Source organism: Eubalaena glacialis, chromosome 6 (genome assembly GCF_028564815.1).
Source record: "Eubalaena glacialis isolate mEubGla1 chromosome 6, mEubGla1.1.hap2.+ XY, whole genome shotgun sequence".
In the NCBI taxonomy this organism is placed as follows: Eukaryota; Metazoa; Chordata; class Mammalia; order Artiodactyla; family Balaenidae; genus Eubalaena; species Eubalaena glacialis.
Window position 1 is genome coordinate 147,893,688 of NC_083721.1, and position 12,851 is coordinate 147,906,538.

The 12,851-nt window shown below is 43.4% G+C and overlaps 1 protein-coding gene across 3 annotated transcripts in view; it reads right to left on the reverse strand.

The window, feature by feature from the left end:
• The window catches only part of ZNF385D (zinc finger protein 385D), a 933,934-nt gene that overhangs the window by 304,298 nt on the left and 616,785 nt on the right, over positions 1-12,851 (reverse strand). Inside the window, exon 1 of one of the 3 annotated variants that reach the window (XM_061193711.1) lies at positions 12,008-12,306. The exons of 1 other annotated variant lie outside the window; for it this stretch is intronic. In XM_061193711.1, coding sequence (XP_061049694.1) covers positions 12,008-12,029 — 22 coding nt within the window. In that variant the 5' untranslated portion in view covers positions 12,030-12,306. Of the gene's footprint in view, positions 1-11,127; positions 11,170-12,007; positions 12,307-12,851 lie in introns of those variants that run through there. One more of the 3 variants, XM_061193713.1, reaches the window with a different exon arrangement.

Sequence of the window (12,851 nt, forward strand, 5' to 3'; positions counted from 1 at the left end):
TGTGTTGAGACGAAAGAACATAAGCTTTGGGCTCAGATTGACCTGGGTTGGAGTCCTGACCCACTGCCTGAGTGACCCAGCAAGTGGGGACTCCTGAGTCACAGCGTGCACTCTGTAAAGTGGTTAAAGTCACCCGTCTCGGTGGTTCTCAAGCTGGCTGTCCTTCAGAATCAACTGAGGCGTTTTAAAAGAAATGCAGATGCCTGGGCTCCAGCCCAGAGAAGTGGATTTAATCAGAGTGCCCTGGTCCTTGACGGTAGCATAATTTCAGAGTTCTCCAGGGGATTCCTTTGCGCAGCCAGGATTTAGACCCACTGGCCTTCCTCTTAAGGATGATGGTGAGGTGCTGATGAAGTTACTCACGCCAGCATCTGGGACAAAAACAGGCATCCCGGCTCTGCTAAATTCCGCTCCTCAGTCAGTGGCGCCACATCACCTGTCAGCACCAGCACTGCTCTCCACAAACGGGAGATGACGAATTCTCTAAGGAAACCAAGAGGTCTGTAAAGTCCATGGCTTGGGCTTCTCACAGTGATGTTCTTACTTATTAAGCATTTTAGTTCATTTTATCCTCTTATTTTATTTTACTTATTTTGGCCATGCCACACAGCTTGCGGGATCTCAGTTCCCTGCCCAGGGACTGAACCCAGTCCTTGGCAGTGAAAGCCTGGAATGCTAACCACTGGATCACCAGGGAACTCCCTTATTAAGCCTTCTAAAGGTAGGAAAAACCAGGCAACAGTGCCAACTACTAGAGCTAATCAATGAATTTGGTAAAGTAGCAGGATACAAAATTAATGCACAGAAATCTCTGGCATTCCTATACGCTAATGATGAAAAATCTGAAAGAGAAATTAAGGAAACACTCCCATTTACCATTGCAACAAAAAGAATACCTAGGAATAAACCTACCTAAGGAGACAAAAGACCTGTATGCAGAAAACTATAAGACACTGATGAAAGAAATTAAAGACGATACAAACAGATGGAGAGATATACCATGTTCTTGGATTGGAAGAATCAACATTGTGAAAATGACTCTGCTACCCAAAGCAATCTACAGATTCAATGCAATCCCTATCAAACTACCAATGGCATTTTTCACAGAACTAGAACAAAAAATATCAGAATTTGTATGGAAACACAAAAGACCCCGAAGAGCCAAAGCAATCTTGAGAAAGAAAAACGGAGCTGGAGGAATCAGGCTCCCTGACTTCAGACTATACTACGAAACTACTGTAATCAAGACAATATAGTACTGGCACAAAAACAGAAATATAGATCAATGGAACAGGATAGAAAGCCCAGAGATAAATCCACACACATATGGTCACCTTATTTTTGATAAAGGAGGCAAGAATATACAGTGGAGAAAAGACAGCCTCTTCAATAAGTGCTGCTGGGAAAACTGGACAGCTACATGTAAAAGTATGAAATTAGAACACTCCCTAACACCATACACAAAAATAAACTCAAAATGGATTAAAGACCTAAATGTAAGGCCAGACACTATAAAGCTCTTAGAGGAAACCGTAGGCAGAACACTCTATGACATAAATCACAGCAAGATCCTTTTTGACCCACCTCCTAGAGAAATGGAAATAAAAACAAAAATAAACAAAGGGGACCTAATGGAACTTAAAAGCTTTTGCACAGCAAAGGAAACCATAAACAAGACAAAAAGACAACCCTCAGAATGGTAGAAAATATTTGCAAATGAAGCAACTGACAAAGGATTAATCTACAAAATTTACAAGCAGCTCAATATCAAAAATACAAACAACCCAATCCAAAAATGGGCAGAAGACCTAAATAGACATTTCTCCAAAGAAGATATACAGATTGCCAACAAACACATGAAAGGACGCTCAACATCATTAATCATTAGAGAAATGCAGATCAAAACTACAATGAGATATCACCTCACACCGGTAAGAATGGCCATCATCAAAAATCTGCAAACAATAAATGCTGGAGAGGGTGTGGAGAAAAGGGAACCCTCTTGCACTGTTGGTGGGAATGTAAATTGATACAGCCACTATGGAAAACAGTATGGAGGTTCCTTAAAAAACTAAAAATAGAACTACCATACGACCCAGCAATCCCACTACTGGGCATTTACCCTGAGAAAACCATAATTCAGAAAGAGTCATGTACCAAAATGTTCATTGCAGCTCTGTTTACAATAGCCAGGACATGGAAGCAACCTAGGTGTCCATCATCGGATGAATGGATAAAGAAGATGTGGCACATATATACAACGGAATATTACTCAGCCATAAAAAGAAACGAAATTGAGTTATTGGTAGTGAGGTGGATGGACCTAGACTCTGTCATACAGAGTGAAGTACGTCAGAAAGAGAAAAACAAATACCGTATGCTAATACATATATATGGAATCTAAAAATAAGAAATAAAAATGGTTATGAAGAACCTAGGGGCAGGACAGGAATAAAGACACAGATGTAGAGAATGGACTTGAGGACACGGGGAGGGGGAAGGGTAAGCTAGGACGAAGTGAGAGAGTGGCATGGACTTGTATACACTACCAAATGTAAAATAGATAGCTAGTGGGAAGCAGCCGCATAGCACAGGGAGATCAGCTCGGTGCTTTGTGTCCACCTAGAGGGGTGGGATAGGGAGGGTGGGAGGGAGACGCAAGAGGGAGGAGATATGGGGATATATGTATATGTATAGCTGATTCACTTTGTTATAAAGCAGAAACTAACACACCATTGTAAAGTAATTATACTCCAATAAAGATATTAAAAAAAAAAAGTTCCCAAACGAACTAATTTACCAGAAGGTTAGTATTCAGGATCTTACACAACTCTGTTTTTTTTTTAAGGAAGAAGAAAAATTCTGAACAAGCTACTTCTAATGCACCATTTAACTGATCGAGCTTCCTTAGGACATGGCTCCTGAGTATCCCCGTAAAACTGTAAGTTACAGCCTGCCATTCCTGGGGCAGCTAATGGAAACACGTGGCGCTGATCACGTGGCTTCCGGATTGCGCATCGCAAGGGCATCACTCCCTGTCAGTAACCTCCGCGTTGCCTCACAACAAGGGCACCATAAGTTATAAACTGTCGCAGAGCTTTAGAAGCAGGCTTTGAGAGAGATGCTAATAATTCCATACAGGAAGGGCAGAAAGTTTTGCCTTCTTTTTTTTTTTTTTTTTAATAGCACGGCCAGTCAGCCAAAGAAATCAGTGTTTAAAAGTCGAGCAACACACAGAAGGATAGATAAAAATCGATACCAAATCCCTCTTTCCTTCCCAAGCGACTATTAATAAACTCCCTCAGCTTTCAATTGTCCCCATTAGAGTCTTGGGCAGGAAGGAATATGGGGCATGGAGTCTTTATGGAGGTTTCCTGCCCTGCTCATTTCTCTATGCTGCCTCTGCTTCTGCCATTTCCCTTCGTTATAGAATAATAACAAAGAAAAGATTAGAAGTGGCCTGGGCGGTACCTCTAACCCCAATGTACCAGGGGCTATTTGAGGAGGTAACCAAATGCTCCCTTTCTCAGTGCACTCAGATACCTCCACGGGGGATGCTAAGCTGCATCGCTGGACATATATTTCCAAATCGTCATGTTTTCAAAATCCGCTCTTTTCTTTCTAATGCACTTGGTTTTCACATCCTCATACCAAGGCCAATTCCTATGGTGCTTTGCAGATTATGAAGTTTGTTTCAACCTCTGATTGAATCTCTCTGTCAGACAGACCCTTTAACCCATCGTATAATGGGAAAAACTGACACAGAGAGATTCACTAATGTGTCCAACGTCACACTACCAGAAAGCGACAAAGTGGGAACTTGACTGGGGAGGATTGGTGAGGAGCTGCTGAAAGCTCTTCACCTATATTTCTTTCCCTCCTACCTGCATCTCCCCCAAGCAAACCTCTCACTGATAACTGAGATATTTTTACAGAGACACTGTCTCATTTAGAGTGCTACTTATATCAGTTGTAAGATCTCCCTCCGGGTCTGTGGCCAGTTTGCCCTGAGATCTGTCTCTCAAACTTTGGACTGCCCAGGTGCTGACATGTACAGGATGCACTGCCCAGGCTGCCTTGTTGGTTGCCCTCTGGCTGGATTCCACCAATGAGAGGCAGAGGCTATGCACTGGAGGGTGGGCGCAAGGGAGAAGTCAGGGTACTTCTCCATCTCCCTCTGTGCCTGAGGCTGAATCCTTCCATCCTCAGTGTCTTAGGCCTGTCGCGATTCCAGCTCCTACCAGGAGGCCCTGGGTCCTGGCCTCCAGGACCACGTCTCGTCTCTCTCCATCTTACACTACCAGTTTCTTGCTATTGCTAATCTCTGGGTTGCCTCCGCACCCCTCATGGGGCATCTCAGCTCCTCCATCACCCACATAACTAATGACCTGCATTAAAGTCCTTCTTTGTGAATTAGCTGACACGGTTCCTGTTTTCTGGTTTGACCTCAAAAGATATCATCACTTTTAAAAATTTTTACACATTTGTATACTGGGTTGGATATAGAGGGAAAAATCAAGAAAGAATCAAATTTTACTGATGGCTCACCATGGACTTCCTGAGGCTTGACAGTTTTATATGCCTTGTATATTTTAGTCCTCAAAAGAGAACTGTGGGAAACACATTATCATTATTCTCCTTTCACAGAATAACCTGGATATCAAAATGTGAGGTGACTTGCCCAAGAATACAGAGCCAATAAGTGGAACGGCTGAGATTCTAACATAGGTTGTTTTTACTTCTTTATCAGTCATGGAATAAAGACCAGGCTGGGACTCCCTTCTTGAACAAATACTGGAGATAATGTTGTAAGTATCAAAGTCTGTTGTACAAATGACTTGCATTATTTTTACAAGCATTGAGCTAAATAGTGAAACAGCAGGTATATGTAACACATAATTAATACAAGCCTTAATATCTAACGATGCTTTGGGAAAACTGAAGCAGTAGAAAAAGCCAGGGTCCTGCCCGAGGACAATTCATGCCTTTTAATTAGATTTTTTCTGATTATTATTTGATGTGAAAAAATAAGGCGGAATAATAAAAGTATGGATTAGATTCACACTTCTGTTATTAATTGTGATTCCACAAAGTCAAAACACACATACATCTTAGACCTCAACCATTTTTATTTATTTCTTTAGCTATGAGCTAGAATATTCTTTCTAGCATTATTATTACAAAGAATCTTCCTTTCATAAAAAATATCTCCCTACGCTCTGCTATAAAGAGTAAAGGGCACTGAAATAAGCCTCAAAGCACTGAATTGGAGTCTTGGCCTTAACTTTTACTAGATGTGTGACCTTGAGAAAGTTGTTTCAGCCATCTGAGGCTCAGATTCCTCATCTAAAAAGAGGAATAATTATATTTTGTCTACCTCCTACAATGGGTCATTTTGAGGATAAAAAAATAATGTAGATGCATTTTAAAAAATACAAATTGCTCTACAAGGATCACGTTTATTAAAGTACGTTTACATTCATTATTGCATTTTTATCCTCAGAGCAATCTGCCACAAGTGCTTTCCTTCATCAGCAAAATGCATTAATATGAAAAAGGTAAGTGTGAAGAACAACTTTACAAAAGCCTTGCAAACAGCAGTTTTGCCCAGCCTTAACAAATGGCAATTTTTGAAATTGGTGGCCTTGCTGAGCATTTCCAGCTACTTGCACATAAGGTGGTTCCTGCCTATCCCAGCCTCATGGCCAGAGAATGCCAACATCTGGAGTAAAGACACAGAAAATGCCAACATCTGGGATAAAGACACAGAAGCCAAGTGCAGCTGAGAACTGACATTGTGACCAGGTGGATTGAAACAAAGTGCAATTCTACCATCTTATCTGATGATTTTGCGTGTTCTTCCGACATTTTCGAACATCAGTCTTAATATCCTATAGCTTTGTCCCTCTCCTTTTACACTGCAGAGTCCTACGAAGAAAGAAGTAAAGTGAAAACAGAAAAAAAGGGGGTGGAATTTCTTACATTAATTTAAATATCTAATATCTAAGGGCGCGTCCTGACTTCGACATTTTGAAAACAAACAAAAAGAAGCGGCTACTGTTTCAGGAGCAAAGAGGTGCGTTTCTCTTGTCAACTCACATTCACCAGTTTTGCGAGGGAACGTCAGCCTTCTGGATCCGCTGAGGAACTGGATTCCCTTCCTCTCTGATCTCCAACACCCATTTCATCTTGCAGTTTCAACACCTATCTGTAAGTGCCTATGTGCCTGGCTCTGGGCTGAGCGGGGTGCTGAGGACACCTGAGGTTAAACAACACTCAGGCATTGAAAGAACTCTCAGCCTCCAGCCCCATCCCTGCCCCCCGGTCCCCAGCTCCCACCAGGCACCGCTGTACTTTGGGGCAAACAGCATTGCTCAGACCACTAGCTGATGCCCATTTCCCCTCTGACCTTGGCCCAGATAACTTTTCTCCTTCCTCCCTACTTACAGAAAAGTGATTACTGCAAGTGGGCCAAAAAAAAAAAAAAAAAAAAAAAAGTAAAGAAGAAGAAGGAGTTCAGTTCATCCCATCCAGTGCTACGATACAAGTTCATATGCATTTCAGTTGTCAGAATCCAGAGGGATTCACGGAAATGCCTTCAATTTTAAAGGCTGTGCAAACCTGGAGCTCACATTCAAAGAAGGCTGACTTCCAGCTGCTTTATAACGATTTTAACGGGACAACAGAGCAAAGCGTCTTCCTATTTTCAGCCCTAGCAATTTGGTTCAAGCGTGATCTCAACCACTTTGATATTTCTAGCCACCTCTTATGCTGTATTTTCTCTTAATGCCACCAATCATGTGTGAAATTCTGTTGCAAAACTAATCTTTGTGGGAAATGATATATAATGACTTCTTTAAAGAGAGACAGAGAGAGAGGGGGCAGTGACTATGGCCTTTGTTGTTTTTTGACATGTTTTTCATAGTGTAATACAGACGGAAACAGCTCTTTCTCAAGGTCAAAGTCGAAAGAGTTTTCTGCTTATACAAGCATCACTCTTTCTTAAGCAGGAAAAGCCTTGAACATTATCCTCATGACTTGACTTTAAAAACATCTAAGGTATAGAATGGTTGATAAACTTGAAAACCAGCTGTGCTCAAAATATAGTTTCATATCCATCTTATTAAATCAATAAAGTTTTGCCTTTCAAATGATGTGAAAAGATTTACGAATATACAAAAGATGTGAATGAGAAATAAAATTTGGGTATTTATATAACAAGGCACTATTTTAGGATCCAGTGTTACACTTACACACACACCCACACACACACACACACACACACACATATATGCTAGCCAACACACCTGGTCTTATCAAGGGAGATTTCAGTCAAAAGCAGCTGTGACCAAATATTCTGCAGTGGAAGTCAGAAAACACTAATTTAAATTTTTCACTTGTTTTTTGGAACAATTATGCCACCCACAAAAGGGTAACTTTGCAAGTCGTCATTATCTCATGAATTTTGGAACTTGTCCCTTAAATAAACTCATCTCGTTTCCATGTAATTACAGCAACTAAGAAGGTCCTTTAAAAAAGAAGAAAAACTTAGCTCAAAATTTAAGGGTCCTAATAAAGAATCCATGTTACTGACATTTGATCATCCTTGGAATTTGGTTCCCGAAAATGAGAAATTCATATGAATCTGAAAGAGAAATGTCTTGAGGGGGTTCTCTTAGATTTCAGTTTCCTGCATCTGATGCTTTCTGACAATATTCACCTGTCACATCCGCCATCCCTGTTATGTAGTAATTGACTGCATGTCATTTAGATTCATTTGTAATAACACACAATGGTAATGACTTCAAACTTCAAAAAGGGAAACCTGGACTAACAAATTCCTTCCTGAATTATCCTCTCCCGCTGGCAACCTCGGGGAAATAGAAACACATCCAGAGTGCCTGAGGGACTCAAGTAGACCTAATTCCCCATAACAGATCACTCAGTACCAACTAATTAGGATGAGTTAAATGTTTCCACTGAAAACACACACACACAAAGAGGAATGTTTTTCTCTGCTGCCTGCTGTTTTCTGCTCATTTCCTTCCTTGTAGCCTTGCCGCGTAACTGCTTTTCTAACACAACCAAAAGTGTAAACGCTGACTGGAGAATGTTCTAAACATCCCAGCGGAAAAACAAAGTCCTTCCTATGACAATGTACAAACGTGTCTATTATAGGCAGGGGAATAGGCTGCTGGTCTAGAATTTTCCTACGAGATTTTTTTTCTAGCTGTTGTATGAAAAGCTTCCTCCATCAAGTATTTCTTGTTATGATAGGCACAGCGCTAAGTCTTTTTCATGTTTTTCTAAGGCATTTTAAGGAAGACAGCTGATTCACAATTAGCACCACGCTGCACTTGAAAGGCTCATTCGCACTTTCTAAATTTTGCTCGCCCTTTTCTCCGGGTTTAATGAATATGCCATGAATAGTAGCATTGAGAGGGAGCTCTAATATTTGTCTCAAGTGCTGCTCATTTGTTTAAGGTGCATCCTTTCTTTTTGCAGCAGGATTCTCAGGGAGCAAGCCCTCGCCCCTGCCTGGCTGTAAGTACCCCAGAATCTCTATCTGGTTGATTTTCGGCCACATCGAATTTCCTCAGTGCCATCAGGCTCCCATTTTCTCTCCTGATGGCCAAGGGCTGTGACATGGCACCTCTCTGGCAAACTGTGGACAATTTGTGAGGTTGGCAGGACCACGGGCAGCTATTCATCACTCCAGCAGTGGAGAAATGTGTGCAGCCAGATGGAAGGGGAAGATGATTCAGACATACTGGAGACAGTACATGGTTACAGCCTTCTGCTGGGATGCACCTGCCCTTCATGCCAGCGCTGTCCCCTGACCCAACTGTAACCAGGTGGCATGGGGCAGGTCTGCTGTACTGACAGCCACCCAGGACCGCTGCCTTTATCCGTGAGAAGTCTCCCAGCTGCTTGTTGTTATTTGCGGATCAATTTTTTAAAAATTTATTTTCTTATTTATTATCTCTAGGTCTCATTTGCAAACTGAGGATCATAATACTACCTTTTTTTTTTTTTTTTTTTGCCACATGTGGGATCTTAGTTCCCCGACCAGGGATTGAACCCGGGCCCTCGGCAGTGAAAGCGCAGAGCCCTAACCACTGGACCACCAGGGAATCCCCTATTTCCGGATCGATTGTTAACGGCTCTTCATCCTCGGCACATGCCATTTTTAAGTCTGTCAAATATTCCTGGGGGTGGAGAGGGTAACTTCACAAGTCTTTATGATTTTCCCTTGCTTTTACAGTAAATCCCAATCAGGTTGCTTGCTGGGATTTTTCCTCTCTTCTTTCTCCCGTGCGAACCTGATTCTTAACTCCAAGTAATGAATGCGAGATCGACAGAATAAGTAACAAACGTATCCACGGTGACTGAACAGCAAACTCTTAAGTTACTGCGCAGTCAGTGCAAATGAACAATTATTGAAAACACTGCCCTAAAATTTCAGTAGGAGGTAAGAGTGAGGCTTAAGTCATTAAAAGGGTCCATTAGCCTCGTGAGTGTCCAGCCCCTAAGGGGAAGGGGGTCTACAGAGAAGCAGAGTCTGGGCCAGTCTGTCCAGGCAATGAGTCTTCAGTTAAACTTGAAAGGCGTAGCAGGCGAGCAAAACTGACAAATTAGATTATTTACAAGGGAAGTAAATACCCTGCTTGCATACCAATTCCCCGGGTGTTAGACCATCACCATGCTCTTCATCATTCCCTGCTGGGGACACAAATAAAAGACTTCTGACACCTCTACCCCATTCCCGCAAATCACCAGAAAAGCCCAAGAATTCAGCCCTGCTTTCCTTTTGTCCCTGTTCTCCCTGACCTGATAAACCCTCTGCAGTTCAAAAATGAAGAAGAAAGTCACAGTTTGGGTGACCAAACTGCAAAGTGAAAGCACTGTTTTGAAAAATTACCTGAAATAGCTACACACACATAAATACACATATGTGCCTATGTACACACACACACATACATACTGTTAAGGACGTGCAACATTAAAATGCTGTTGAATCTTAACACGCCTGGGTCGTATTGTCAATTCTGACCCTAGATCATGGGCCACACATTTTATGAGAGACAGGTGGGCTCCCAGAGTTCTGGATGCCCAACAGCTTGAGCGAGGGGCTGCATTAACAGAACCTGAAAGAAACAGCATTCCTAAATACACACGATTTCCTCCGAGAATAGAAAACCATATCTCATGCCGGAATTATGGTAAGACCGAACCGTGCTCATGACACAGAGGGCAACTTTAGCCTTGCCTTTAAAAGAGTATAGTTTCATCTGAAGCAGGACATCACATTTCGATGTGTGCTATTAAAAACTTGCATTACACAGTGAAACTAATTGCCCTGTGAATCACCCTGCTTTACAAGACGTCTGGACTCGCATGCAGTTAATAATACGAGCTAGCCCAGCGAATATTTCTCCAAGAGACACAGGAAAATCCAGTACAGCACGGATGGCCTCTGGACCAGTACTTTTACACCACTGCTCTGGTTAACACTACATCCTCACCACCATCACCTTAGGCATTGTTGCAAGACGTTGAAAACTTAAGCTAACATTAAAATCTTCCTTTCCATCTCTCAAATACCATTACAGATGCTGAAATGTTATTTTGTCCAAAAGACATATTATCTTTACAAGCTTTTGCATGTGTCAGAAACATTCACAATAAACACTTGCTATTTTATGAATTGCCAATTAACACGCTTACCACCTCTATCACTGCCCCCTGGAAAGAGTGTTAACTCTGGATTCTGCTTAAATTTGTCTATCAAATGAGGAGCCTTTCTTTAAAATCGATTTTAGTTATTTTTAAGACTTTCCTAACATGACGCAAATTAAAGGGAAATCAAAACTGCTGTCAAGACAACTAAAAAGCATTCAGCTTTTGCATACTTTTGGCAAATGTTTCGAAGGCTCGAGCGAACAAAACAAATAGTACACACAGCAATAAACAACCGAGAAACTAATACTGCCCCAGCGCAAGTTTCTCGAAATACCTCTTTAATTGAAAAATGACTCTAGCTTACATATTTCTAAGCAAGTCAACTAATCACCCAGAGCATTTGCATCATGGAACCCTCCCCCCTCTTCAGCTGCTCTCACAAACCTTTTAATATCAGAGAGATGCCCTTAGGTGATGATGCGGGATGAAACTTACAGAAGGAAAGCATAACTTCAGGGAGGAGGAAAGGATATTCCGTCTAATTCCTTGGCTGCCTATTTAGGGAAGGTTTTTGCCTTCTCCCCATCAGCGTTACAGTGCAAATGTGCAGCTCCCAGCCCACTTACACCGCTCCATTAAGAGCCCAGATCTAAGCCTCAACATGTTTTCTGGAAAGGCAGGCAGCTCCGCAGAAAACCTAAGGGAGGTTTCCACCACGGCACGCAACTAAACTGCACAAACATTTAACAGCTCCGAGACCTCTAAAGGTTTAAAATAATATGCATTTTGTGCCAGGCTGCTCTAGCTGGATAGAAAACTGGGATGCTGTGGAAGGTGGCTCTCAGCTGCCCAAGCACCGCACACCAAAGAATGCTTTCCCTTTCTGCCTCAGAATTAGGGAAAAACCAAAATGCTTAATGAACCATGGATATTGACTAAGCTTCCACAGCATCCACAGTACAGAACTTTGTTTTACATTCCATTGAGTTTGCCCATGACTTTCCCACGCCGCACCATTTCTCCTTCCTCACCTAGCTAAAAAAAAAAAAAAAAATCAACTTCATGCACACAAATCAAGGCAAAGTTTAGCCACCCTCACCCCTGCCTCTTTCCTTTTCCAACTTCAACTCCTCTACGACTAACAGCCCCGATTGTAGCACAAAGGAAGCTCCTAGGGCTGCACCAGCTGGGTCCTCCAGTTGCCAGCTGAAGGTAGGTTTACTGGAATAGATTCTCGAGGCTTGCCGATATTTTCGAAAGGGCTTGTCTGCCCTGGTGAAGAGCTGGGCACCCCCAGCATGACATCATCAGCGTGAACACTCACCAAAATACATTATGCTTCTCATTAATCAGACAGCCGGAACCCCACCGCGGCGTCTTCAGCATCAGCTCGCACCCAGGGCTGCCGCGCAGAGCCAACCCGTTTCATGCTACATTCGGCGGAAACGTCCCCGGCGTGGAGAGCAGGGGCGCCGAGCGTGCCGCCTCCGCCGCGGGATGAGCGCCTCGCGGGCCGCCTTTCCCGGGCTACGGTCCCCGGCGGCTGGAGCGTGCACTCGGGCTGCCTGCTGCACTGCCCATCTTTACTGTAATCCGACTCCTCCTTGCGATGTCCTTGCTGCGCCTGTGACATCAGGACTGAGAGTACTACAAACAGACCCCCCCCACCCCACTCCACCCCACCCCACCCCCGGTTCGCCGCGGCTCCGGGAGCTGCTCCGATTGCCTGCCTGGACCAACCATGGTGCTCGGGAAGCGTTGACGAGCCCAGAGACCTGGGAGGGGGCGGAGAGAGGGGCGCGGGAGGCTCTCTTAAAGAGAGAAGGGTCTCCAGAGCCACCGAGGCGCGCACGGGGGGAGAAATTCACCGGGGGGGGGGGGGGCGGGAGGGGACAGGGTTAAGGCGACTTCTGTCATTGACGTGTCATTAGACACACTTTTATCCCGCCCCTCCCGCGAATGGCAGCATCCCCGCCCCAACTGAGCCTCCCCTCCCAAGTTTAAAAGGCAGTAGGAAGAGGAAGGGTGCCTTGTGCCTGCATTCTCTTTGCTGTGGGCTTGAGGGTTGGTTGTTGTCTGTGATGGTTATACCTAAAAGACTCCAGGGACCATGGCTAGGGTAATACAGGTTTCCACTGAGAAGTGATCAGATCACAGAAACCCAGCAG